The following is a 27,649-nucleotide window of genomic DNA, read 5'->3' as shown; positions in this document are numbered from 1 at the left end:
CACAGGCTGCTATGGTGGCAACAGGGAAACCAAAAATCAGTGTCCTCTCAGCTGGGGCTCTGAAGCACATGGCTGGTGATGGAGGCTGTCTGGACTATTCTGTCTGGGCCTCCCTGCCTTGGGCTACCCACATCCCCACCTGTCCAGACTGGACGAGGACACTGCAGGCAGAGCTGGGGATAGGTCTGCTGCCCCTAGGATGGCTTTAGCCCCGCCTTTCCCACCCAAGTGCAGATGGAAACATGTGCCCAGTACATATCCTGAAGACACCTCATTGGCCTTCGCATTACTGCCCACAAGCAAGAGTTCCTCAGAGACCGGTAGACCGCAGGGAGGTAACCAGGACGGGCACACCAGTCATAGCTGTGCCCAACTTTCCTCCCCAGACTTCTCACCTGAGCTGACACCCCTGTATTTAACTGACTGACCCCTTCCACCAGGACACCTGTCACTCAAACTGCCACCCACTCAAAATATTCAACTCGGCTCTTCCAGGCATTCTCCCTACCACTAGTTTCTTCTCCTGACCACCAGACGTCTCTTGCCCAGTCCTCCAAAGCTTGAGGCCTGGGGACCAAGCTAGCCTTATTCCTGAGGCCTCCGTAATCAGTCTACAAAGTCCTATCTTACTTCATCTTGAATCCATTTTTCCCATTCAGGCCGTCTTAACAGGTGAATCCAACATCTGGCTTCACCTCTTTTCTCATCTGCAAAACGGAGAAGCTAATAACCTACTTTACTTTTTTAATGTTGTGAAAATTATAGAATCAATACAAGTCAGTGTAAACTGCCTCAGTAACTTGGCTCACAGAGCAGATACTTTACTGAAAAATTCATTGGTGGTTACTACTACCAGTTAATAGGCAAAATAAAACCTACTTCTCATTTGTAAAAAGGGATATGAATTAAGTAACTCAAAATTGCTGTGACAAGTGTGTATGTTATGTGCCTTTATTCCAACTTCTGCTGAGAAAGCCTTTTCTTTGGGCCATTTTCGATGGTTATAAACCAAAAAACAAAACAGGTAACAATCCTTCTAAGGACAGGAAAGAAAAAAAGTTAAGAAATAGAAATTGGAATGCTCAAGATGACAGCTTCAGTTCTATCTCAATAAGGCTGTCTAAAGACAGCTTAGGCAGTAGTCAGCAGTTCAAGTCCAGATCATACCTTCTGGACTGGTGGTGGTTCAAATTCCCACCGTCCTGGAGTTCCAAGGCAGTAGACCACAACCTTGAACCTCAGTGCAGTTGAGCAGCACAAGCATATTATTTTCTGTTTTAAAATAATGTGACAACTCATGCCACAACTGAATACTGGTTCCCAACCAACATTTGAGACCATGTCTGAGGTGCCACTCATGCTCTGCTGAAAAGGGCAGTTTTGAGGCATAGTCTTTGAGGCTTGGGCAGAAGCCATTCCTCTCCTCCCTTCAAAGTAGGTCCCACACCCCATGGACGGAGGGGGCATGAACCTGACCAGAGGCCAGGAGCCAAGGAAGAAATGAAGCAGGAACCCAGGGAATGGCCTGTATCACATTCCTCAGTTCTGGCCCTGTAAACAGTGAAGACCCACCAAGCAGCCAGAAACTAGAAGCAGAGAGGTAGGCAGATAAAGCCTTGTTTTTTTTATTGAATTAGTAATCTATGTAATTGCTGAGGCCACTATGTACAGAGAAGAAAAGGAGAACTTTATTTCTTGGTCTCTTCCTCCTTGGACAGAGTCTTGATGATTTCCTCCTTCTTGGCCTGGAGCCTCTCTTCACGGCGCTTGCGGGCTTCCTTGGTCTTAGACCGGCGGGCCTCAGCCTGGTCCCTGGGTAATGGAAAAGAGAAGACGGGTGAGTTGCTGGGGACACAAAGAGCTCCTGCTTCGACTAGCCAGTAAGTCCCCACACTACCCTGACATTGATGGTAGGTAGTATGTGGGTATGTACAGGACAGAGCAGCACATACCTCTAACACAACAACTGTATTCTGGAGAGACTGCATGTAAGTCAAGATTAGACATCAGCACATTTTAAATGTCTCAGACCTTGCCCCTGTGACAGACACCAATTCCTAAAGAAACTTACGCCAGAAGCTTCTTGCGAGCCTTGTCTGCCTTCAGCTTGTGGATATGTTCCATGAGAATCCTCTTGTTTTTGAACACATTACCCTTCACTTTCAGGTACAGGCTGTGGTACCTGTAGTGTACAAGGATTAGAGGTTCTGGTCAGCAATGGGATCAACACAGAGGCTGGCCGGTGATCTGCTCCTCTACACAAGGCCCGTAAGCATGTAGGGTTCCTTTCCTCTATTCTTGCTGCAGGGACTTCTTTCCCCCAAACCAGGACTTTTTGTGCAATTTCTAGTCAGAAGAGGTCACCTGGCAGATAAACTTAATTCTTAGGCTGTCCTGATGGTGTATGTGGGCAGAAGAACAGGACAGAACAGAAGAACTTTCTTAAAAAATACCAAGACACATGGCTCTCTCCCCAAGCCAATGAGACAGAGCTTATATCTGTGCAAAGAACAAGCCATCGAAACAGCAATGGGTCTTGGTGGGCCCGAGAGAAGGTACTTACATGTGGCGGTCAATCTTCTTAGATTCACGGTATCTTCTGAGCAGCCGGCGCAGAATTCTCATCCTCCTCATCCAGGTTACCTTCTCGGGCATTCGAGCATTGGCAGTACCCTTTCGCTTACCTACGAGGAAGATGAGTCAGGCCCACTGTAGTGCATCTGGGTTACTAGAGCCAGCTGACTGGTCACAACGATAGCTACCAATTTCTGAAACACTTTATAAATCTTTGGGTCATGTGCCAAGAGTTGTACCTCACTTTAAGTAGCTTTATTTCCACTTTACAGATGATGATCCCAAGTATTTAATTTCTTTCATTTACTCAATTTTTAAGGAAGCACAAACAAGGCAGTTATTCCCCATTCACTCCACAGAATGTGGATATGACAGGGCACGCACCAAGGCAGTACGGTAAGCTGGAAGGGCTTTAAAAAGGTGATGCGACCTTCATCTCCCTAGGCCATCATGAGCCTAGAAAGCGGTTTTAGGATTTATTGGACATTTCCCAAGCATCCAGTAGAATGGATGGGTAGGGTACGAGGGTACAGGTGCTCAATAAATGTGACCTCTTTCTACCAATAACTTCAACTCCACCACCAGTGCCAACTTTCTGATTTGCAGAGAGAAAAACACAGAGTAGGAAAAGGGCTCAAAATGAGTCAGAATGGGAAAGGTTTCTGAATATATCCTAGTCTAGACTTAATCATTTATCATTCCCTAAGTCTTAGAGAAAAGGGAAGAACATACTTACCTATGCCCATATGCCTGCCCTTCCGGCGAGCCAAGGTGTTTTTCCGGCATCGAGCCCGGGAATGGACTGTCACAGGCTTCCGGATAATAAGCCCATCTTTGATCAGTTTCCGGATCTGCTGACCTAAGAAATCACAATGCACCTGGTCAGTCAGGTGGGGCCTAGCCCCAAGTACACCAGTCACAACGCAGAGTCCAAACAGGACATGCCAGAGACGCTGCTCACATTCCTGGTTTTCAAAAACGGTGGAAATTAGGGAACTTCTATTTCTTTCTTAAAAAACAAAACACAGCAACAACTAAAAGCCTCTACCCTTTTAGATGTCTTACAGCACAGTCCAAATATACATATTTGGGTATATGTGATCAAAATAGCATACAAATACGGCCTAGTCCTTCAGATCCTGTTTCACCTATTAGCTACCAGTCTAAAATAAGGATTTTTTGAGCACACATTACAATACCACAAACCCAAACAGGTAAAGGATTTCCCTGATATTCACAAAAATTCCTCCTTGACCAAACTTTCATCAGGTTCCTGAAGCTTCTCTTAGGCCCGTCTGTACACTTCCTTGTAAATTCTAGTTTTAGTAAAAACTCTGCTTAAGTTAGTTAAGCAGAAACCCCTACCCCTGATATCTGACCACCCAGGCCAGAATCCCCCTTACCTCTGTTTCCTTAGTAATTTTCTTTTTTAAAAAAAGAAACAATTAAGACAATGTTGTGTTAATTTCTGCTGTACGGCACAGTGATTCAGTTATATACATATATACGTTCTTTATATATATATATTCTTTTCCATTATAGTTTATTGCCCTCTTAGTAATTTCCCATCCACGGATCCCCTACACCATGCTCCCTGGCTATAAATTCCTACTTGCCCACGCTATATTCTGACTTCAGCTCAATCTCTCTCCCCCAAAGTAAAATCCCATTGGTCCCTGTAACTATTGCAATTATTCTGAATAAAGTCTGCCTTACAATTTTAAACAACTTTTTCCCTGTAACAATATTATGTTGAAGTAATGTGGGCATGTTGATGTTATCTGCAGGACTGACACTGTCTTACTACTTTGAATTATATGCAAACAGGCCTCTAATAAAGTCTGAGGCCCCAGGCCTTTCCAATTCATCATTTCATTGGCCATCTCTACCCGGCCCCAGTCCTTGTACTGTCTCTTCACAAATCCTTCTCACAGCTATAAAACAGAACATCCACTCTACCGATATTTATTAACATAACATTGGGTGGTTCCATTAACTTCCATCCTGTCATTCTGGCAAGTGGCAGGAAGAGAACATCTGGCATTCCATATTTCTGTGAACCCTCCATTTTATAATCCCCCCCCCCAAACTATGAGCTCTCCTAGGTTTGTTAACAGTCAACACAATCGTGTCACCTTTCACTGCACAAAGGATGAGAAAGGGATAGGATGAAGAAGGAACTTAGACCCCAAGAACTCACGGGAGTTGGCATTGGCGATTTCATTAGTCTCATTGGGGTCCAACCAGACCTTCTTTTTGCCACAGCGGAGGACACTGGAGGCAAGCCTCTTCTGAAGCCTGAGCATACTGTGACAAACAGAAAACACTATCAGGTCCTGGAAACCATTCCTGGGCAAGAATGAGCATCCCCAACAAGGCCTGTCCTTCAAAGTCTTCTAATGTTGTGAAACAGGGGGTGGTGGTGCATGTGTATATGCATTTAGTACTAAAGACAAACATGTCCCCCCCAGACTTTTGCCACCCACGACGCAGCCCCAGGTTAATAATCTTCCCCATACCAAGACCTTCGTAAAGCTTTGCCTGTGCGTTCCTGTAGAAGGCAACAGCCCACCCTGGGATGTCGACAACCTATAGGTCATGTCTTATTGTGTCTGTTTTCTCCTCTGGAAAATGAGACTAATGGATACAACTGGAATGAAAATGAGGCTTATGCCCTTTCTGGTACCCAGCACTAAAAACAAGTGTTTAACGTGAATAATCCGAGGCCAGTGGGACTGATTTGCTAGTTAATCTAGTCCTTTGCTTCCTGGGCTCGTCTTCCCTTTCTTATCCCATTAATAAACTAGCCTTAAAAATTTTCTTATGACGGGTCTACGGGGTAGAAGGCATCAACGTCCCAGGGATCGTTTCGCTCTCGGCAGTCGGAGGCTTGGGGCCTACTCGCGACCTGTCTTACGTCACATGCAAGCAGAGATCGGCTCGGAGCCATAGATCGGTCCAGCGAGTAAGGGGGCCACAGTCCAGTCCCCGCCGCCGCCTTTCCTCTGCCCGCGTAGGTCTCCTCAGACACGTGTGGGGCGCGACGCCCGCCTTTCCCCCGTCCTAAGGTATGAGAGCGCTCCCCCACCCCCTCCTCTCGAGGCTGGGAGCTAGTGTGCTCCGGCCTGTACCAAACTCCGGGACGCGCCGCTTCAGGGCCGCCTCCACCCCGTCTCTTGCAGCATGGGCTACGATACCGAACCCCGCAGTGCGGCCGCAGCCAGAATCAATCAATATCAGAGACCCGAGAGCCCTTACCTCATGGCTGCGACCGCAGCGGCCAAAGGAAAGAACTTGCTCTCCCCAGGCTCCTCCCATTATCTGTGAAGGGGAGAGCCCACCCCCCCTCCGCTTTCGCCCGTTTTCCCCTCCGGTCCTTTAATCTTCCGCCACCCTAAACTTACTTATATATTCTGTGAATACCCGGGAAAATAGAATTCTAATATCAGGAATCGCTTTTAAACTTTAAAACATAGAAAATATCTTCCTTCGGTATGGCAAAGTGGTATAGTCCGACTTCCTATTAAGCATGCGCAGCAAGCGTGCCTGATCACGTGGGCAGTGGAAGCCGGAAGTCAGTTGGATTGCGCAGGCGGGATAAAGTAGTTTTTACTAGAGCGGCCCACTGCTCCCAGGCATACGGGGTTCTGTGGAAGGATGATTTGTCAGCGGGAAAAAAATGAAACAACAGAGAGTAATGAGGGCAGATATCAGACAAAAGCAACCTTTTATTCACTCTCCCGGTAATTGGCAGCCCCTGGAGCGTAGAATAGATCACCAAAGACATTAGTGTATGTTTTTGAGCCACTGCGGCTCTAAATCTCTCAGTGCCTCAGTTTCCTCTTGTGTATAGTGTACCTAGTTCTAATATATTCGTCGTCTAGTTTTGAAAATCATGAGTTAACGTTTGCAACTTGCAAAAGAAGGCATTAAGACAATGCCTCCTTGATGGCGGGAACCAGTCTTTGGTTTGGCTCACACTGTATTCCAGCGGCCCCATATGGAGCTTTGCACGTAGTAAGCACTTAAGAAATAGCGAGTGAGTGAATGAATAGTTCCGAAAGTCCAAAAAAGAAAAATCGAATGACAGGCCCTCTCCTAGTTATTTCCTCTTGCTCTTGAGCATCCAAGGCAAAAAACCAAGGAGAACATTCCAGGGTCCAAGAAACATTTATCTGAGTTCTGGCTCCAACCCCTTGCTTCGCTCCAGCTGATATCTATCATCTGAACTTTTCCTGGCTGCTATATAGAGCTGAGACGGTCAAAAAGAGGAAGGGAAGGGAATTCCCTGGCGGTCCAATGGTTAGGACTCCGTGCTTTCACTGCCGAGGGCCCGGGTTCGAACTCACTAAGATCCCACAGGTCGTACGGCATGTCCCCACCCCCCAAAATAAAATTAAAAAGAGGAAGGGATGCAAAATTTATGCCACTTCCTCACAACACAAGTAGTGTCATCGGCATTTTACAGCTGAAGTAGCAGAAATTGAAAATCTAGGTCTTTCTGGGCTTCCCTGGTGGCGCAGTGGTTGAGAATCCGCCTGCCAATGCAGGGGACACGGGTTCGTGCCCCGGTCTGGGAAGATCCCACATGCCGCGGAGCGGCTGAGCCCGTGAGCCATGGCCGCTGAGCCTGCGCTCCGCAACGGGAGAGGCCACGGCAGTGAGAGGCCACGACAGTGAGAGGCCCACGTACCGCAAAAAAAAAAAAAAAAAAAAAAAAAAATCTAGGTCTTTCTGACTACAAAACCCATGCCTTCTCTGTCATGCCAGGCTCTCCTGTGCCCAAGGGGAAGATGGGAACCCTGCTCAGTATTGGCTCTTGGGGCTGGCCATCACTTGTTGCAAAACCTAGGGTGAAAAGGAGTCAGTGTATTCCACCAGCAGAACATAGCAGGTTGGCTTATTTTTTTTTTTTACTTTTGGCCGCACTGGCTTAACGAGATTTTAGTTCCCCAGACCAGGGATTGAACCCAGGCCCTAGACAGTGACAGGGCGGAGTCCTAACCACTGGACTGCCAGGGAATTCCCAGGTTGGCTTACTTTAGGGTCTTTGAACCTGCACAAATCTTATTCATTCTACTTCTCATCTCTCCTCTTTGTGGAGCCCTGGAAGGGGTCAAACAAGGAGGTAACAGTTTCTCCTGTCATGATTGACCCCTGCACAGCACCTTACAGCATCTCCAAACACCCCAGCAATCCATTATTTAATTTCATTTCCCTCTTCTTCCCAGTAATCCCAAGTGACAAAGATACCACAGTACCGGCAAACCCATTTTACAGGAGAGGTGTGCTGATCTGTCCAGGGCCACCACCAGAAAGAGCCTGAACCAAGTTGGCACTAAGGTCTCTTGCCAGAATCCCCTACTCTTTTTCTCTCCATAGATCATGGTGGGTGGGGTTCAGGCCTTGGGTATCTGTCCCCAATTCAAGGATGAAGGGGGAGCAATTCTAGGTCAAAAGTCATTAGATCCGGGAGTTTCCTGGTGGCCCAATGGTTAGGATTCAGAGCTTTCACTGCGGAGGCCCGAGTTTGATCCTTGGTTGGGGAACCGTCCTGCATGCCAAACAGCGCGGCCAAAATACAGGAAAAAGAAAAAAAAAAAGGTCATAGATCTGAATTTTGCCAGTCTCTCCTGTCTCAACTCCACATTTCTTCCTTTTTCCTCTCTTTCGAGGTACACAGACCTCACCCAGGCCCACCCCTGCCCTTTTGGAAGGGCTTGGGGGATATTAGCACTAGGGCAATAGGATTCCTGAGTCCCTAGGATTTCTTGTTGCTGTCTCTGCTGAGACTACTTTTGGACACCCTCCCCACCCCAGCTTCAGCCTCCAGCCGGCCAGCACCACCATACTGGCGAGGGAGGGGACTTTCCGTTTGGTTCAAGTAGGCCTGGGACCACACTGGGGAGACAGGAGTTAAAGCCGGGTCCCAGGATCACCAGGGCCGTGAAGTTCCGGTGGCCCAAGCTGGAGTGGAATGGGGAGACCAGCTAGGAAGAGCGATTTGGGACGGAAGAGGGGGGCGGTGCCAGCCATGCTAATCCGCGCTTCAGCTTCATCCGCGCCTGGCATCCACTGGTATACGGCGCCCCCCAACCCCACCCCGCTCTCAGCCCCTTGGCGGGTTTCTAATCTCCCCCATAGTGGGCCACCCTCACCCTAGGCCAGTCGGAGGTTAGCGCCCGCCGCTTCCGCCGGCCTCCCATTGTCTGTGCGGAGCCAGCGGAGGGGCTGCGAGGGGCGGGGCCGGGGCCGGGGAACGAAGGGAGGGAGGGAGGGAGGAGGGAGGGAGGGGCGGGTGGGAGCGGAGGGGGCGGGGGGAGATGTTGAGCCTTCAGGGGAAGAGGAGGCGGCGGCAGCAGAGGAGAGAGCGGGAGGAGGGAGGGAAGGCAGGAAGAGGGCAACCGAAGGCCGGGCCAGGTGGCTCGACCGGGTGCTGGCTGCGCTGCTCTCGGTTCCGACGGCCTCTCTCATGCGTTGAGGGCGCCCGGCTGGGCCGGACCGGCGGCCGGAGGGGAGGCTCCTCTCCATGGTCCAGAAGACCAGCATGTCCCGGGGCCCTTACGCATCCTCCCAGGAGATCCCCATGGAGGTCTTCGACCCCAGCCCACAGGTGAGGCGTGGTGGCCGAGATCGAGGGAAGGGGGCCGGTCCCGCGGACTTTGTGGGGTCGGATCGATGGGGGCCAGGGAAAAAGGGGTTAGTTATATGCCCGGCGCCCAGGGGAGAGGCTGTGCGCCCCCCAGCTCTGCCGGTGAATGATTGATGCGCGCTTGGCCGGGAGTTGTGCTGCGGTTTGGCAGAGCGGGGAGGAGGCGGTCGGGCCGCCTGTCACCCTCGCCTCCTCCTCTCCCACGCGTCAGGGTCTCTGCTGCTCGGGTACCGGCTCCAGTGGGTTGAGAGTGTGGGTGCTGGCGGGGGTACCCGGGGGTTGAAGGAGGCTAGAGAGCGAGCTCAGGCAAAGGGGGGACGGAGAGCACGCTCGGGGGCGCCGGGCGGGTGTGGGTGGGGTGGGGGTGGCCGAGGCGGTGGTCAGAGGGCGGTGCCAGTAGGCCTTCAGAGCCGCAGACACTGGTCCTCGAGGGTGGGGAATGGGCCAGCTCCGGGCCAGGCCCCCGTCCCAGCCACTTCAGCTCCACCCCTATATTGGACCACCTCCCCTCCCCCAACAAACATCCACGTTATCCCTCCTCCTCCACCCCATTCCCCCCCACCCCCAGAAAATGCCTCCAAAGTTTGGAAAGTTGAATGGATGCCAACTCACTGTCCTGGAGAGGAAGAAACTGTGTTACCTGGGGGGCGTGGGGATGGGGGTGGTCTGCCGCCTCCCCCCACTCACACTTCTCCTGTGTCCCCAGGTTACCCCCAGAAAGGGGTATTCTTGGGTGGGGAGGGTGCCCATGGAGTGACCAGCAAGGTCTGGGGTGGTCGTGCCAGGGGATTTCTCTGGGCCATGTCCTTATCCAACCTGGCAACACCCCAAGGCTAGGATAGCATTAACTCTTTTCTTGCTGTGGCCAGCCTGGAGCAACTGCAACCACCATGATAATGTGGGCACGTGGGGTGTAGGGGTCAGGTCAGACCTAAAAATACCTCCCTTCTCCACCCCAGGCCCCTTGGAGCCTGGGAGGCAGCTGACTGGGGCCTTCCTTTCAGCTGTCCCTTGTCCCTCTGGGTGCCACTCCCTTTTCCTTGCCTGGGATAGTGGTGGTGGTCTGAAAGAGTCTGGGGCTCACTGGGGGAATCCTCTTAAGTTCATAGGGATCCTCAGTCCTCGAGGTTGGAGATATGTCTTTCTGGAGAGAAGGTGATGGGAGGGAGGATTCTCAAAGGGTTCCCAGGTGCCCTTCTCTCCCATCTATCCATCCTCCTCCTCGTACCCAGGCCCAAGGAACCAGAGCCTGTAGTCTGGTCATGGCTTACCTAGCTTCTTTGGCAAAGAAACTCTAGAATGAAGGCTGGGGGCAGGGGCTTGGAGGGCCTGAACCCTCAATGATTGCCCCCCACCCCACTCTAGACAGGCTGGGGGGCCAATGTGTATATTTGAGTTGGGGAGAGCAAAGAAGTAGCCCCCTTTACAGGAGGCCTGGAAATACCTGAATGGGTGGCTGCGTGAGAGATCAGGCAGTGTCCACGCCACCGAAGCCAGGAGCCCAGCCAGTGGGACTGAGCAATTCTTCTCCGAGACCCTGCGGGGGGCTGTGTCCTAGACTCATCTCGGGGCAGGGCCAAGGGACATTTAGATTGATGCAGCCTGGTGGATATCATGGGGACAGGACGTGGGCATTGGCAGCTGAGGGTTAGAGGGCTGATCCTTCTTACCCCCTTGGGGAGAGGTATGATCACTGTGACTGTGACGAGGGGCTGAGAAAAAGTCCTACCAGGATGGAGGCGGGGTGCTAAATCTGCCCCCATGGGTCAGGGTTGGGGTTAGCTGTTTACTTTCCAAATACAGTTCCATGCCCCCTACCCCTCCCTGGGAATCTAGTTTTAGGTCTCCAAGAGCTGAGAGCTGCAACTCCCCTCCCCACTCTGCGAAAAACAAGGCAAGAGTTGGGCATGGGGAAAGCCAAGCTGGGCCTGGGTTGGCGAATCCTCTTCTCTCTGGGGGCCACAGGCCCACTCAGCCCCGCTCTGCTGCAGCTGAGGTAGAGAGGGAAGGGGGGCTTTCCCAGGGGCTCTCTCCGCACCCCCAGCACTGCAGGCAGCTTCTCCCTTCCCCCTGAGGCCTCTGCAGCCTGCCCAGCGTCTCAATTAGCTTTGCTGCCTAATGAGCCTCCAGCTTCTCGGTGCCTCCCCTCTCTCTCCCCCAACCTCTCTGGCTTGGTTAGGGGGTTTCTGTGTGTGCTTCCTAGGGCTCTCTTTCACTGTCCCCCACCCCATGGCTGTGGTCTGGCTTCTCCCTCCTGCTCGGGCTGTACCATCTCAGGAAGAAGATAGAGGGGCGGGCTGTTGAGATCAGGGAATGATATTTCCAAGGCTTGGCTGTGGTTCTGGGCCTGATGGGATGAGGGTTGGGAAAGGGCCTTTTTGATTCTACTCTTGTCCCTTCCTGGCTTCTCCAGGGCAAATACAGCAAGAGGAAAGGGCGGTTCAAAAGGTCGGATGGGAGCACATCCTCGGATACAACATCCAACAGCTTTGTCCGCCAGGTAATGGGTAGGCTGGGCAGAGAGGAGGGAGGTGGCTGGTTGGTGGAGACCAGGATTGGTGAGCTCGGTCTGAGGCTTTCTCCAGGCACCCTCCCCCGTGTCATTTGTCGCCTGCCTACAACCACCCCATACCCTTACACCCCGTGACCTCCTCTGCATATACTGTCAGCTGTACCCACTCCCTCAGCCCCCACCCAACCCCTCCCCCAGCACCAGACACCAGCCCCTGCTGCCTGCCTGCCTGCGTCATCTCATTCAGGGACAGCCTGGCCTGCCTCCTTCTAGCTGGCTTCAGGCTGTCACCCACTCCCCCTGCCGGCTGTCTCTTTCTATGTCCTCCCCCAGAATCTGTGACAGCACGGGGTACAGGCAGGTCCTAAGAAATGAGGAGCCAGGACATTTGGGTCCCTGGAGCCCTGATTAGGTATGGATCAGGGAAACGCCCTTCTCACATCCAGATGTGACTGTTCTTTAATGCGCAGAAAGAGAAAGTGTGTTGAGGGAGGTGGAGGAGAGGCAGGAGGAAGTTGATATTAGAGAGGACTTTAGCCCAGCATCCCTGAATGAAGCGGGGTAGTGTAGCTGAATGGCTTTCTGGGGTTTTCTGTTCTCCCATCAGGAAGATGCTGTTCTCCTCTCTGTTCTAACTCTCAACCCCAGGCCATCTCAGGCTCAGGGAGAAGCAGTGAGAGAGCCATGTAGTTGCTATGACTACAGAGCATCTCAACAAAGCCTGGTACCCAAAAAAGGCAAGAGGGGCTTAGGATCAGACAAGGAAAGGAGTGCACTGAAGAAAAAATGGGCAGCATATGAGGGCAGAGGACAGTAGGGAAGTCAGCACACACACACCCCGCCCCCGGGCCAGGAGAGAGAGGGTGATGCCAGGCAGATCCACTACAGATTGGAGAGAGGCCCTTCTTGTCACTTCTTCTGTCTCCATGACACTTGGCACATGTGAGCCTGGGCCTGACTTGAGAGGGTCAGGAAAGGGGCTTTTCATCCCAGCATCTCCATACAAACATGAAGTCCTTTCTTTGATCTTTCCCTCATCCCCTGTGTTGCAGGACTGGGCCAGGGCCAGGGCTAGGAAGAATGGCACTGCTCAGTGGAGCCCCTCTTGACAGAAAAGGGCCTCATTCCTTCAGTGTTTGCCGACCCAGGGGATCAGACCCCAGTCTCCAATCCTTCCTCCTCTTAGCTCCCCAGCTCTGACCCCCTGTAGGTGGCAGGGAGTGGGGGGGCAGTCCTTGCCACATCTCTGAGCTAAATATACCCTAGCAGTTTGCACATGTAGCAACTCTGCTTGTAACCTGAGCCCCCTGGGGGAACGGGCAGTTTGGGCCACCCCCTAGGCCAGCAGGGGCCAGGCACTGAGGGCGCCGGGATGGAGGCGCCCAACCGGACCCTTGCGGTGGTGAGCTGGGGATGGAGTGAAGGTGTGGGGAGGGGGGAGCAGCCCCTCAGGAAAGCTGGTGGGAGGACTTCACTCCCACCAGCCTGTCTCCTTGCCTCACTGTTTCCTTGTCTCCCGCCATTTGTGTGTGTGTGTGTGTGTGTGTGTGTGTATGTGTGTTCGTGTGTGTGTGTGTTGGGGTCAGTAAGTGTCTCTCTGCCACTCCATCTCTGGGTCTGTTCCCCTGGCTCTCCTGGCATCTGTCTTTCTGACTCTGAGTGCTCCCATCAGGAGGGCTGGAGAGTGGTAGATTGACTGATTTTCACGCTCTTTCCTTTGCATCTCTTTTTCAGCTTCTTTTAGTAGCCCCCCCCCACCCCCCACCTTTCCACTCTCCACTCTCCCATTTTCATGATTTGACAGGCAGCTGCCCTCACTAATGCACCAGGCGCTCTGGGGAGGGGGGAATTGGTCTTCTCTCTTTCCCAGGTTCCCTCCATACGGAGCTAATGGGCATTCCTGGCCAGGTGACCCTTTCCTGTCTTCAGGAAAGAACCCCCTCACCTCTGCAGTCTTGTTCTTTCTTCAGGTCCCCTCCTGCCCTTTGTAGCAACACCACTGCTGCACGGTCACACAAATCCACACCTCCTGGCTCCTGCCCTCACATGCCCTCAGGGACACAGACAAGTGAGGGCGTTCCCCCGTTCCGCCCCGTATGCACACACGTGTACCTGTATGCATTCAGTCATACACACCAGGACATACCACAGAACATACCCTTGAAGTTGCACATCCAAGCACATCCGTGAATTAGCGTGTTCATTCACACCCTGGGTCTGGACAGGCTGTGCGTGTCTTACACATGTGCCTGCATCACTGAGGGAGTTCCTTGTGCTCTGGGATGGTCGGTGTGATCGAGGCCTGCTTCCTGGCACACCCAGACTTCTGAGCCTGCCTTAACCCTAGCAGCCGGCAGCCCTAGTATTGAGGGAAGGCCTGCTCGTGTCCTTCTCTTAACTTGCCTCTTCTTGCACCACCCCAGGAATCTTGGGTTCTTTTTTGTATCTTATGAGAGCCTGAGGGCTGGGGCTCCCCAGCTTCTGGAAGAGGAGGTAGGATTCTATCTTTCCTCACCCTTGAGCAGAAAATGGCAAATTTTTGTGTGGCCCTAGCCCATGGAGCAGGCTGCCCATTGCCGCCAGTGCCGAGAGTTCAGGCCTAAGCTGGTGGCTGCAGCCCCTAGAAGGACTCACTGGGCCTGTGCTGAGTCTGTCTCAGCCGGTGCTGGGGGCAGGGGAGGGAAGGAGGAGCAGGGAGTGGAGACTGTCCCTTGGCACTCCACCCCTGCGCTGTGCCCCTATCAGGTTCCTACCCCTCCCTGGGCCCCAAGCAGCTGTCCTTGGACCTGCCGTAATCCCCTGCTTGCTGCTGTCACCCTTCCTAGGGCCACACTCTCTCCAGGGGCCTGCGGACCTCATTCTCTGGCTCTTCCCATCTAATACCACCTCCTCCTAGCCCTTGTGGTGTCATGCTGGGCCGGCTGGGGCTTGAGGCATCCACGACGGGTGCCTTCCGAGGCCCAGGAGCTGGCGAGGCAGTGTTGGCCCTGAGCTGGCCCTGTCTGTTTTCAGGGATCAGCAGAGTCCTATACCAGCCGTCCATCAGACTCCGATGTGTCTCTGGAGGAGGACCGGGAAGCCTTAAGGAAGGAGGCAGAGCGCCAGGCATTAGCCCAGCTCGAGAAAGCCAAGGTGAGAAAGATGGGAAGGGCTGTGCTGGCATTATTTCCCTTACCCCAGGCCTCAGAGACAGCCTGGACAGGCCCAGGGTCAAGTTTTGGCCCAGCCACTTCCTAGCTCATGTACCCCTCTGATGTGCTCTGCCTTTCACCTGTAAAGTATAAGCTATAATACCTGCCTCTTTATAAAGTACAATAAGTGCCTAATTTCTACACATAATAGGAGCTAAACATTTCCACTCATTTCTGGAGTCAAATTTTCTGGGCTCTTATTAGCTGTGTGATCTTAGGCAAGTCACTTAACCTTTCTGAACATTCATTAAAATGAATATGGTGGGAGTTCCCTGGCAGTCCAGTGGTCAGCACTCAGCACTTTCACTGCCGTGGCCCTGGGTTCAATCCCTGGTCGTCGGGGAACTATGATCCCATAAGCCACGTGGTGCAGCAAAAAAAAAAAAAACAAAAAACAACCAACCATAAAATGAATATGGTAATAGTACTTAACTTCATAGGGTTTTTGTAATGAATAAATGAGATAATGGGTGTGAAACATATAACACAGTCCCTGTTTCACTACACAGTAGCTGCTATCATTATTATTACTATTATTTGTTCTTATTGTTGTTGTTACTATTATTATTATTCCTTCTTGGTGTTATTCTAGGCTCTCCCGTCACCTATACTTAGCATTCCCTGATGCCCTACTCCACCCTGAGAGGACTGAGTTCTATGGTTTGCTTTTTTTTTTTTTTAATTGTGAAATTTAATATATGCAGTAAAAAACTGCATAAGCCATTCAGTATATGTTTTTATTTAAAAAAATTTTTTTTGGAAGTATAGTTTATTTACAATGTTGTGTTAGTTTCAGGTGTACAGCAAAGTGATTCAGTTATACATATATGTGTATATTCTTTTTCAGATTCTTTTTCATTATAGGTTATTACAAGATTTTGAATATAGTTCCCTGTGCTGTACAGTAGGTCCTTGTTGTTTATCTATCTTATGTATAGTAGTATGTACAGTATATGTTTTAATAAACAATTTACAAAACAAACCTCTCCATAATCACCACCGCAGTCAGGAAGTTGTACATCCCATTGTGATTTAACCCTCTGGCTGTCCTCTTCCTCTAGACCAAGCCAGTGGCATTTGCTGTGCGGACAAATGTTGGCTACAACCCATCTCTAGGGGATGAGGTGCCTGTTCAGGGAGTGGCCATCACCTTCGAGCCCAAGGACTTCCTGCACATCAAAGAGGTGGGGGGGATATGTTGGCATCTGGAGGGAGGGCAGGGTAGTGGGTGCCAGGAGAGGGGCTGTCAGAGCTCTAGTGGAAAAAGACTTCTGAGCCAGGCAGAGCTGGGCTAAATCTGCTGTGTGACCTTAGGCAAATCTTTCCACCTCTCTGAGCTTCGCATTTTTCATTGGTAAAATGGGATGGTAATGCCTAGGTCACAAGGTTGTTGGGAGGGTTTGTGATGAGGCCTGTCAGTGGGGTGGCAGTGTGCCAGGCACATGGAGGTGTCAGCATTTACTTCTCTCCCTGCCTTTCCAGGGTAGAGCTGGCACATGGGGGAGGAAGCACTCTCAGAACAGGGATGTGCTCGGGGGTGTGGGTGGTCCATGGCACAAGAGGATGCTGGTTCCGGAGAGTCCTGAGAATTGGGGGCTGTAATCAGAGGCTGGTGCCAGGGCTGTTTGAGGGTGCCGCCCCCTGGGTGGGGTAGGCAAGTCTGGGGGTGGTGTCCCCTGGAGCTGGCTGCTGGCTTGTACCTCTAATCTCCCTCTTGGTCTCCCCCACCCCACTGCCGTTGTCGTTTGCAGAAATACAATAATGACTGGTGGATTGGGCGACTGGTGAAGGAGGGCTGCGAGGTTGGCTTCATCCCCAGCCCTGTCAAACTGGACAGCCTGCGCCTGCTGCAGGAACAGAAGCTGCGCCAGAACCGCCTCAGCTCCAGGTGTTTGGCTGGGGGCAGGGCACCTCCGGGAGAGGCCAGCCAGCCAGCCAGGAGTAGGCCCTGAGGGTTGACGCTTTGCCCTGAGGACACAAAACTGTCTGTGGCATCACCAGTGGGGCTGGCAAATGAGGGCAGGGCGCGGGGGGCAGCCTGTGAGAGAACAAATCCCCCACCCTCACGCCCACGTCCGTTGCTCACGGCTCCATTTGCCTCTCTGCCCACACAGCAAATCAGGTGACAACTCCAGCTCCAGTCTGGGAGACGTGGTGACTGGCACCCGCCGCCCCACGCCCCCTGCCAGTGGTAAGAGCTGCCGCCACCCCACGGGGTCGGGTGGAGCTCCTGGGCGGGGTGGTCTCCCCACTGCCTGTCCCCTCCTTTCCCTGCAGTTGGGGGTACCCCAATCCTGAGTCCTCCAGACACCTCCGGTGGTACCCCCTCCATGAAGAGCAGGACACCCCACAAACTGGGCCTGTCCGTCAGAGCCCGTTCTGTCATGTCTCTACTCTCCCATTTCTTTGGTAGCTCCATCTCTCTGCCTGACTGCCCTGCCCCCTACCCCCCATTCATTTCTCCCAGCCCTGTTCCATTCACCTCTTCTTCTTTCTTTTTTCCCCATCCCATCCCTGCGTTTTGTACTTGTGTCTCCATGTCCATCTCACTCCTCCCCACCTCGCCTCCTTCCTCCCTCATCCCGACTCTCCGGTCCAGGTAATGAAATGACTAACTTAGCCTTTGAACTAGACCCCCTGGAGTTAGAGGATGAGGAGGCAGAGCTCGGTGAGCATAGTGGCTCTGCCAAGACTAGCGTTAGCAGTGTCACCACCCCGCCACCCCACGGCAAGCGCATCCCCTTCTTCAAGAAGGTAATTCTTGCTGGGTTCTTGCGATAGGGGAGGTCAGAGCCCAGTGCTTTGGCGGGGGATGGGGGCTGGAATGGATTCTGATGTGGTATCAGCCTGATTCTGTGGGAATCAGGCCTTCCTGCCAAGGAGGAGGGAAGGGTAGAATGGCACCGAGAATGGGCACATCCGTCTCCACACACAACTCCACCCTGGCCCACTTCCCCGGAAGGGATGGTTCTTGCAGTGGAAGCACCCTTTCTCTTGGAAGGCTGCCCCCGCCCCTCAACTGAAAGCAGAGTCTGGGTAGTGAGACCTGACCTTTCCCCCTCACTGCCAGTGGGATAGGCCGTGTTTGCCCCCACTCGCACATGTGAAGGGGAAAGCGGAATTGTGACCTTCTTGGCCCTTTTCGGACTCCGTGGGGCTGGGGTGGGCACACGGGGATCTCCTGGCTGCAGAGCAGGACAGTTAATGTACCCTTAAAATGGGCAGTTTGGCCTGCACTGGGGCCAGGAGATGGGCACCAAATTAGAGGCTGTCACTCTTCCCAGCTCTTTTCCAAGACCCAGAAAGGGGTACAGTATGTCTGAATATTCCCAAGTTTACTGGACTGGCTGTCAGTCCTGCTTCCAGCCCTGATCCAGGGCCATCTCTGGCTCCCCCTTGGCACGGGGTCCCATCCCCTCTCTCTGGCTCTGTCTGTTACTAACACGCATGCCTTGTTATCTCTCCTCGTCTGCCCGCTCTCCCTCCCTCTCTTGTCCTGGCTCCTCCCTTGCCCTCTGCCCCTGCCTGGGTACCTTCCCCTTTCTCCTCCCCCTCCCTCCTCTTGGCAATCTCTGGACCCAGCCAAACAGAAGCAGAAGTTGGTGAGTATCACAGCTTTCTGTGTCCCCCTCCCCACCCCCTGGGATGAGATAGGGGGACCTTCTAACACCCATTCCCATATCTGCCCCCCTTTTCCCCAACCCTTCCTGGTTCTCCCTTGCCATACCTCCCCACCCCCACCCCGATCCCCACATCTGGACTTTGGGACCGGGGGAGGAAAGGATGCATGGGGGAGCCTGGAGGTGGGGGAAGAGGGGCTAATGCCATCTCCACTCTGGGGTTTCCCCTCCCTGCTTCCCCCGCCAGACAGAGCATGTGCCCCCCTATGACGTGGTTCCTTCCATGAGGCCCATCATCCTGGTGGGACCGTCGCTCAAGGGCTATGAGGTAGGAGCCCCTAGAGGCGAGTGGACCCAGAGGGGCCCAGACCTCCAGAAAGACTCCGTAGAAAGGTCTTCAGACCCCAGAGAGATCCTCCAGCAGGGCCCTCCCAGGGTTTCCTCCCCAGAGGGCTACAGACCTTCAGAGACACCCGCCTCCATGGGGGGCCCAACCCCCAGGAAGACCCCAGAAGGGTCTAGTCCTCTCAAAAAAAACCCCAGAGAAGTCCTCCCAGAGATCCCACCTAAAAGGATCTTTTCAATCAGAGAGCCCGGTGGAGGCCCCTCAGACTCAAAAGGACTGCCCCTCCCCCAACAGGGGCTTACTCATCTCAGGGATTTAAGAAGAAAATGGAATGTCAGAGGGCAAATACCTAGCAGCCCACCCTCCCTGAGGGGCTTTAAACACCTGACTTCTCCTCCCCCACCCCACCCCACCAACCTTAGGTTACAGACATGATGCAGAAAGCTTTATTTGACTTCTTGAAGCATCGGTTTGATGGCAGGTAAGACCCTGGAAGCTGGCTGTCCACTCCCACCATGGTTCTCTGCTGCTGGGGGTGGGCAGGATGGCTTGAACGAGAATCTTGGAACTCTTGGACTGAGGGATAAGAGTCTGTCCTGGAGCCTGGGGAATAGGCAGGGCGTTCTAGGCCACCCTGACCCCTGGCTCCTCTTGCCCCATCCCCCAGGATCTCCATCACTCGTGTGACAGCGGACATTTCCCTGGCCAAGCGCTCAGTCCTCAACAACCCCAGCAAACACATCATCATCGAGCGTTCAAACACACGCTCCAGCCTGGGTGAGCCCTCCCCTTAACTCCACCCCCACCCCTGCTCTGGGGCCAGATGTGGGAGGTGGGGGAGGGGGGCATCTCCAGAAATGCTCTATTTGCCCACGGCGTCCTGGGAGGCCCCCTTACATTTCCCCCTGCCCCATGACTCCATTCCCCCAGCTGAGGTGCAGAGCGAGATCGAGCGAATCTTCGAGCTGGCCCGGACCCTTCAGTTGGTTGCTCTGGATGCCGACACCATCAACCACCCAGCCCAGCTCTCCAAGACCTCACTGGCCCCCATCATTGTTTACATCAAGATCACCTCTCCCAAGGTGGGTGCAGGAGTCTGACCCTATTGGAGACGGGCGTGCTCCGGTTGGGCTGCCTGTGTTTAAACCCCAGGTACTGCTTACTAATTGTGTGACTTAATCTCCTCGAGCCCAGATTCCCTCCTCTGTCGAACTCCGTTGTCTGGCTATTGTGAAGATTCAACCTAATGTTAATACTTAGCACTTAGCAGAGGGTCTGGTATAATATACCTGATCTTTTTTTTTTTTTAAAGCATTTATTTATTTATTTATTTTTGGCTGCGTTGGGTCTTCGTTGCTGCACATGGGCTTTCTCTAGTTGTAGTGATCGGGGGCTACTCTTCGTTGCGTTGCACGGGCTTCTCATTGCAGTGGCTTCTGCGGAGCACGGGCTCTAGGCGCACGGACTTCAGTAGTTGTGGCACGTGGGCTCAGTAGTTGTGGCTTGCGGGCTATAGAGCGCAGGCTCAGTAGTTGTGGTGCACGGGCTTAGTTGCTCCGTGGCATGTGGGAGCTTCCCAGACAAGGGATAGAACCCACGTCCCCTGCATTGGCAGGCGGACTCTTAACCACCGCGCCACCAGGGAAGTCCCCCTTGTCATGTATTAACTATTTTAAATATTATTATTAGGGTCATGCATGCCAGTCTCCTGTCTCTACTTTGTTGACTTCTCCTAAGTCCAGAAAACAGAAAGAATTCTGTGCTTTCTGTCTCAGTGTCACCCAGCTACTTGGCGGCTGGGAAAAGACCTTTCCTGTCTTTCGATTTCAGCCCTTTTTGCTGCACCGCCTTCATGTAGGCCTTGATAGAGATGAAATTGGTAGGAAGGCTGATTTACTTCCTGGTCATATAGCAGCTCCATTGGTTTTCCCTCCTAGACATTAGTAGGGGTTTGAGAAACATGGAAGGTGAGCTTAGGTGAAGGATTTGAAATGAGAAGACAGCATGGGGTTCAAATCCTAGCTCTGATTGGCTTATTTTTATTTAATTAATTAAATCTTGGTTTTGGGTTGTATTTTATTGAGCTTGTCATCTTGGGGGGATTATTTAGCCTTTGCACCTCAATTTTTTTACCTACAAAATGGGAATTATAATCATTCTCATATGTTATTATTGAGAGGGTTGGAGGTAATGATGTAAAGAGCCCAGAGTTCTGACTGACTGATGAAGGCAACCAGAGGTAACTGTTAACATCTCATGCTAGCACTCAGTTTCTTTTTTAAAAAATATTTATTTATTTGGCTGCTCTGGATCTTATTTGCGGCACACGGAATCGTCATTGCCACCTGTGGGATCTTCGTTGCAGCACATGGGATCTTTTAGTTGCAGCATGCGGGATCTAGATCGCTGACCAGGGATCGAACCCTGGTCCCCTGTGTTGAGAGTCTTAACCACTGGACCACTAGGGAAGTCCCTGAGCACCCAGTTTCTTAATCTTTCTGAGTCCTAAGTTTCTAATGAGCATAAAGGGGGTGATGGGATTTAAGTACTTCCTGGGGTGGCTGAAAGGATCAAATGAGACAATGGCTGCAAAAACACTTTGTGAACTAGAAAGCTAACAGACACTTCCATTGCCCCCACTGAGCACTGACTGAGGTTAAGGGTGGGGACTCTGGAATCAGACTGCCTGAGTTTAGGTACCAGTGCTACCACTTACTGGCTCTGTGCTCTTTTGGCAAGTCACCTAACTTCTCTATGCTTCAGTTTCCTCATCTGCAAAAGAGGAATCCTCAAATGGTGCTTGTGAAGATTAAATAAACAAATTAACCACGCAAAATGCCTGGTACCTACTAAGCACTGTATCTATTCTTTTTTTTGTTTTTAGATTTTTATCTTGAAATAATTTCAAATTTACAGAAGAGTTGTAAGAATAGAAGGGTATCTTTGAATACCCTTCACTCAGATTCACTACTTTTTTAGCAGCTTTATTGAAATAAAATTCACATGCCATTCAATTCAGCCATTTAAAGTATACAATTGAATTTTTTTCAGACTCACTAATTTTGAACATTTTGCCACATTTACTTTATGTATGTATGTATATGTGCGCTTATATATATGTATCTTTTTTCCTGAACTATTTGAGAGTAAGTTGTAGATATTGTATGCCTTTATCCCTAAATATTTCAACATGTATTTCTTAAGAACAAGGATATTAACTTATATAACCACAGTACAATTGTCAAATTTAAGAAATCTTATCTAAAATACTGTCCATCTTCAGTTTTCGTTGTCTCAATAATGCCCCTTATAGCAATTTCCCCTTCAATCCAGGATCCTGTGTTGCATTTAGTTGTTGTATCTCTTTATAGTCTTTAAGCTGAAAAATTTCCTCAGCCTTTCTTGGATTTTCATGACACTGACATTTTTTAAGAGTACAGATCACTTATTTTGTAGATTGTTCCTCGGTGTGGGTTTGTCTGATGTTTCCCCGTGACTAGATTTAGGTTTTACGTTTCAGGTAGGAACATCACCAAAGCGATGTGTCCTTCTGAGGGCGTTGCATCAGGAAGCACAGGATGTCGGTGCTGTTAACTTTGATCACTTAGTTAAGGTTGTAGCTTTATGTTTAGCTATTATCATCATTATTACTGTTATCATTGAGATGAGAATAATAATAGTGGCTGCATAATGGCATTATTGTCAGGACTAAATGAATTGATTGTGTAAAAAGCACAGAATAGTGCCAGTACATAGCACGTGTCTCTATAAAGGATGGCTACTGCTGTTAGCGTGGAGGGGAAGCTGGCCCAGAGAATGAAACCTATAAAGTTTACAGGGGTTGGGAAGGAGAATCACTGCCCTTCATACAGCCACTGCTGGAACTTCCCAGGACAGGCTGGCTTGAGACCCAGCAGAGAGCCTGAGCACTGTGTAGGATGGACACAGGACTGGTGAGGTTATTTCTGAAGAGGTGGCTAGGGCTGAGAGTCATGGAACATCCCCTGGCCCTGATACTGTCTCTCCACACTGGCTCCAACCAGGACCTGCCTCTGAGGCTTGGTGCATTTCAGGGTCCCTCCCTCTAGCTCCTCTTCTCCCCCCACAAACCAGGTTCTTCAGAGGCTCATCAAGTCTCGTGGGAAGTCTCAGTCCAAACACCTCAATGTGCAAATAGCAGCCTCGGAGAAGCTCGCGCAGTGTCCCCCCGTGAGTGCTCAGACCCAGGGGAAGGGAAGGGGCGACGTTTGGGTTCTCCATGTGCCCTCTGGCCTGCATAAGAGAGTGACCGGGAACGCCTGGGAGGGGTCCAGAGATGCAGGCGGGTTTTCTGGGAAGAGTGCTGGATGTTCAAGTCCCAGAAGCACCACTTCTCTGTGGGGAGTTAAGCCCCTCTCCACGCCTTGGTTGCCTTATATCTAGAATGAGGGAGTTGGAGTACTGGGGTACCAAGACCTCTTGTAGTTCTGTCGATTTATATATCTAAGAGCCCTCCTCTTCCTGGACATCCAGAGGTTTCTTTTTAACTTTGTCCTTCAACCCCTTGACTCCACCCACTGCCCCAGGCCACACCCTCACCCCTTCCTCATGCCCAGCTCATCCCAGACCTGCCCTTAACCCCGCCTCCACAGGAAATGTTTGACATCATCCTGGATGAGAATCAACTGGAGGATGCCTGCGAGCATTTGGCCGAGTACTTGGAAGCCTATTGGAAGGCCACACACCCGCCCAGCAGCACTCCGCCCAATCCGCTGCTGAACCGCACCATGGCTACTGCAGCCCTTGCCGCCAGCCCCGCCCCTGTCTCCAACCTCCAGGTACAGGTGCTCACCTCACTCAGGAGAAATCTCAGCTTCTGGGGAGGGCTGGAGGCCTCGCAGAGGGCCAGGGCGGTGCCCCAGCAGCAGGAGCACCCCGTGTAGGTGCCCCGCCCATGTCCCCTCCCGCCCAGGGCTCGGAACTGAGGAACTGAGCACAGTGAACATGGGCAAGGAAGGGAAGAGTTTTATTTTGTAAAAAATGTGGTGAGTGGCAGCTTCTGGTGTCTGTGGTTTTTGATGGGATTGGGGCTGGCTGGTGGGGCCTCCCTGGGCCTGGTCCCACAGGACCATATCTGCTGCCCTGGGGGCTTTTGCCTTGGGGGCCTTGTAGGATAAGTGACTAGGAAGAAACAGAGGAAAATCAATATATGTTTGCTGGACTCTACACCCATTTTAGACCCAACAGAGGTCACAGCATTTTAGACGCAAACAGACCAAGGGCCCTCAGACGCAGGGAATCCCACAGAGCAGGGCTGTTCAAACCAGAGAAAATGCCCCCTCCTCCAGAGCCCTAATCTCAGGAGACTTCTCAGTAGGGACCCAAAATGAAGCATCTTCCATGAGTTGAACCTTCCATCCTTCTCCCAGTTAAACAGATTCCAGGAAAGACCCTCCTGTGGGTTCTCCACCCTGACTTAATCTCCTCCCATGGGAGCCAACGCCTCTCTCTGAGGTCAAACCATTAAGTATTGGGTTCCAGGTTAGAACCAGAAGAAACCCATGAAATCATTCTAGACCATTGCTTTTCAAATTTGTTTTCAGCACCAGAGCCCATTTGTTCACTGAATCTTATGTGGAAGCTCAGTATGTAGACAAGCCTCCTTGCTCTGCTCAGAGGGAGCTAGTGGCTCGGCCTCCATTTCACTTCCACGGGGACCCCTGAAGCACTCTGTGCCCTGTCCACCCACACCAGGTCTCCAGGGAATAGTTTGGAAATGGCTGCTCTAGTCTAATCCCCATCACACCACCACAGAGACACTGGGCCACTGAGACGGGAGTCACTTGCTCGGGGTCACACAGCTTGAAGTAGCAGGGAATGGGGCTAGAACCCAGGTCTCTTTGCACCCCACCCAGCAGCCTCTATGGCCATCTTATCTTCATGTGGCATTTGGTGCTGAGGACATTGGGCCATCTCATTGTTGCCAGTGGGGGATAGAGACCCATCAGCCTTCCCCAGCCTGCAGCTTTGAGTCTTTGTTGGGGGCAGGGGAGGAATCCTATCAACCTTGGAGACTTTGTCATCTGACTAGGCAACAGGGTGGGGGGAAGTGTGGGGTTCCGGAAGCCTGTGACTAGGGTCTGGTTGGGCTGAAGGAGCTGGCTGAAATCCCCCCCTTAGTATATTTGGGAAACTGGGGCAATGACTAACCCAATCAACCACTAACGAGTAGCAATACTAATGAGCTGTTGATGATGATTTAGCCCAAGACAGCATTAATGTGTGCCTTGAGGAATTGATGACTAATTGTTCCGTGGGCTCTCTACCGTGGTTACCAGGAGAGTTCATGCCTTCACCCACCTTAAGAAGGTCCAGTGCCCCCTCTCCTAGTGGAGGAGCAAATGCCTTGAATTCTGTCCTCAGGCTCTCTGGCTGGGCTCCAGAGCCGTTTGCTGGCTGCCCATCCCCTAGGGTCAGCACCCTCCTCTCCTTCAGCCAGGCTGGGTGTCTTGGTGCCCTCACTAACCTGCCTTGCTTTGTTGTGTTTCTCTCACTCCTGCCTGATCTGCATGGTGTGTGCCGTCTGCCTGCTAACCAGGGACCATACCTTGCTTCCGGGGACCAGTCGCTGGAACGGGCCACCGGGGAGCATGCCAGCGTGCACGAGTACCCGGGAGAGCTGGGCCAGCCCCCAGGCCTTTACCCCAGCAGCCAGCCGCCAGGCCGGGCGGGCACCCTGCGGGCACTGTCCCACCAAGACACGTTTGATGCCGACACCCCTGGCAACCGAAACTCTGCCTACACGGAGCTGGGAGACTCATGTGTGGACATGGAGACTGACCCCTCCGAGGGGCCAGGGCTTGGAGACCCTGCAGGGGGCAGCACCCCACCAGCCCGACAGGGATCCTGGGAGGATGAGGAAGACTATGAAGAGGAGCTGACCAACAACCGGAACCGCGGCCGGAATAAGGCGCGCTATTGCGCCGAGGGCGGGGGTCCAGTTCTGGGACGCAACAAGAATGAGCTGCAGGGTTGGGGGCGGGGCGTCTACATCCGCTGAGAGGCAGGGGCCACACAGTGGGAGGAAGGGCTCTGAGCCCAGGGGAGAGGGGGGACAGAGGGGCCCACCACTGCAGATGTATCTTGCCTCCAGGGGGCGCTGTCTCCCTCCTTTCAGATGCCTTTGCTCAATGGTTGGGGTTTCTTTGGTGGTAGCATTCCAACCAGCTCCTGGGACTCCCTTAAGCCTCAGCGGTAGGTTTTTACCTACATGCTGTGGGTGCATGGGGGGATGACAACCTTCTTGCAGTATCCCCTTTCCCACCTCAGGGGGCTCTCTCCCCTCGCCCAGAGAAAAGGTGCAGTTCCTTAACTCCTTCTACTCCAGGCTCTAAATGAGTGTCCTAAAATGGGGTGACCCTTTCTTTTTCCAACCTGGAGTATTTGGGAAGGGTAGGGGGGCTTTTCCTGGAGCGGGAGACCACAGACTCTTCCCCACGAGGGCTGTCTTCCCCAAGCCCCAGATCCACGGTTCTTCACCATGCCCACCCCTCCCCCTAGCTTCCTGGCAGCATTGTCTGGGAGGTGAAAGCTACAGCATTGGAAGCCCTACCGGGATCTCATCTTCGGGAGTGGTCTGGGTAGAAGCTGGCAAGCATCAGATGTAGTGCCCTGTGCCCGCCCAGGACCTAGAACCCTGAGGAGGGGGCAACCCGAGATGCTGCTACCCACCCCACCACCTCCATGCCTCAAGGCTTTGCCTACCCCAGGAATGAGCTTTGCCTACAACATCCCTTGCCTGCAGCCATCAGAAGAGGGGGCCCCTCTGCATCTGAGCCCCCCCATCCCCTTGTCACCTGGGTATGGAGCCCATGGAACACTCTGGTCCAGCTCATTTTGAAACCAAAAAACTGCTCCACTTGCATTCTGAGGCCCCAGGGGAGAGGCCCTGTGGGTTGGTGCCCCAGAGGTACTCGTCACCCCAGGGGTTGCCTCAGGACCTCGGATCTCCCCCGGGGGGGCTTGGCTGCTGCTGCTGCCCTGTATCTGCCTCTTGTGACCCCGTCCTTTACCCATGTCCACGCCCCCCAGGAGAGGCCTTGGTACCGCCTCTGCCCTGGATTGTCCCTCTAGCTAGCACCCCGGAGCCCAGCAGCCCTGTCCCCCACCCCCACCAGCACCCAGCTGGGCCAGAGAGAGCCGATTGTGCCAACGAGGACTGGGCCCTGCCCGGCTGCCCACCTCAGGGATGGGCGCCTCATGCCTGTCTCGCCACCTCCTGTGCCAATGTTGTCCCACCCGCCACCCCCACCCGGGGGTGGGGTGCAGCTTCCACTTACTGGTTAGAAGAGACCACTGCCCAACCTTTCCCCTTCCTGTCTGGTGTCCTGTGCCCCCATCTGTCTGTCTGTTCGTCTGTACTCCCCTAGGAGAAGTATTTTGCCACATATAAAACCGCCATCCTGTCCTTTGCGGCCACCTCCTGAGCCTGCTTCTTTGTTCCCGCCGCATGGTTGCCAGCCTAGGTGTGTGGGAGCTGCTGATGTGCAGGGAGGGAGAGTGAAGGGGTGGGTGCAGGGATAAAGCCGTGGCCAGTCTCGGCTCTGCTCAGCCCCAAGCCCCATACCTGTCTGGTCTGTCTCCCCATTAAGTAGAGCCAGGGAAAACTGGAAGCTGAGATGGGAAGTGGGGTGCCCCAGGTTTCGTTCCGGGGGTCAGATCCAGAGCCACTGGCACACTGTCTTAGAGGCCGGTGCTTACTTCTCGGCTCCTGTG

The 27,649-nt window shown here is 52.6% G+C and overlaps 2 protein-coding genes across 9 annotated transcripts; one reads left to right on the top strand and one right to left on the bottom strand.

Annotated features, from left to right (window-relative positions):
- Window positions 1-1,601: 1,601 nt before the first annotated feature.
- RPL19 (ribosomal protein L19) lies at window positions 1,602-6,099 on the bottom strand. Of its 2 annotated transcripts, none has more exons than XM_059046551.2 (6): window positions 5,833-6,099; window positions 4,775-4,881; window positions 3,311-3,433; window positions 2,564-2,684; window positions 2,072-2,182; window positions 1,602-1,812 (listed from the first exon to the last, which is right to left on the bottom strand). In XM_059046551.2, the coding sequence occupies exons 1-6, from the start codon at window positions 5,835-5,837 to the stop codon at window positions 1,689-1,691; spliced, it is 591 nt and encodes a 196-aa protein (XP_058902534.1). In that variant the 5' UTR covers window positions 5,838-6,099; the 3' UTR covers window positions 1,602-1,688. The 2 variants fall into 2 exon arrangements, with proteins under 2 accessions (XP_058902534.1, XP_066876932.1); XM_067020831.1 differs by having other exon boundaries at window positions 5,979-6,099.
- Window positions 6,100-8,892: 2,793 nt separating this feature from the next.
- On the top strand, window positions 8,893-27,352 carry CACNB1 (calcium voltage-gated channel auxiliary subunit beta 1). 7 transcript variants are annotated; one of them, XM_067021579.1, is made up of 14 exons: window positions 8,893-9,187; window positions 11,640-11,726; window positions 14,751-14,870; window positions 15,991-16,113; window positions 16,681-16,817; window positions 17,044-17,120; window positions 18,512-18,531; window positions 18,797-18,877; window positions 19,318-19,376; window positions 19,563-19,672; window positions 19,826-19,977; window positions 23,009-23,104; window positions 23,527-23,712; window positions 25,473-27,352. In XM_067021579.1, exons 1-14 carry the CDS (start codon window positions 9,104-9,106, stop codon window positions 25,932-25,934), a joined length of 1,794 nt encoding a protein of 597 aa, XP_066877680.1. In that variant the 5' UTR covers window positions 8,893-9,103; the 3' UTR covers window positions 25,935-27,352. The 7 variants fall into 7 exon arrangements, with proteins under 7 accessions (XP_066877680.1, XP_058902495.1, XP_066877684.1 ...); XM_059046512.2 differs by lacking the exon at window positions 18,512-18,531 and adding an exon at window positions 17,529-17,683 and having other exon boundaries at window positions 8,895-9,187; XM_067021583.1 differs by lacking the exons at window positions 18,512-18,531; window positions 25,473-27,352 and adding an exon at window positions 17,529-17,683 and having other exon boundaries at window positions 8,895-9,187; window positions 23,527-23,929.
- Window positions 27,353-27,649: the final 297 nt, after the last annotated feature.

This window comes from Kogia breviceps, chromosome 19 (assembly GCF_026419965.1).
Source record: "Kogia breviceps isolate mKogBre1 chromosome 19, mKogBre1 haplotype 1, whole genome shotgun sequence".
In the NCBI taxonomy this organism is placed as follows: Eukaryota; Metazoa; Chordata; class Mammalia; order Artiodactyla; family Physeteridae; genus Kogia; species Kogia breviceps.
The sequence above is the reverse complement of the archived record's forward strand: the minus strand, read 5'-3'. Positions and strand labels throughout refer to the sequence as shown.

Bases quoted from the DNA above. Each gene is read 5' to 3' on its own strand.
- RPL19 (XM_059046551.2), bottom strand. The intron at 3,434-4,774 runs GTGAGTTCTTGG...GTGATTTCTTAG, and splicing joins AATCGCCAATGCCAACTCCC to GTCAGCAGATCCGGAAACTG. The intron at 1,813-2,071 runs GTAAGTTTCTTT...TCCATTACCCAG, and splicing joins GCTCGCAAGAAGCTTCTGGC to GGACCAGGCTGAGGCCCGCC.
- CACNB1 (XM_059046512.2), top strand. From the start codon at position 9,104: ATGGTCCAGAAGACCAGCATGTCCCGGGGCCCTTACGCATCCTCCCAG. The intron at 9,188-11,639 runs GTGAGGCGTGGT...TGGCTTCTCCAG, and splicing joins TCTTCGACCCCAGCCCACAG to GGCAAATACAGCAAGAGGAA. The intron at 11,727-14,750 runs GTAATGGGTAGG...GTCTGTTTTCAG, and splicing joins CCAACAGCTTTGTCCGCCAG to GGATCAGCAGAGTCCTATAC.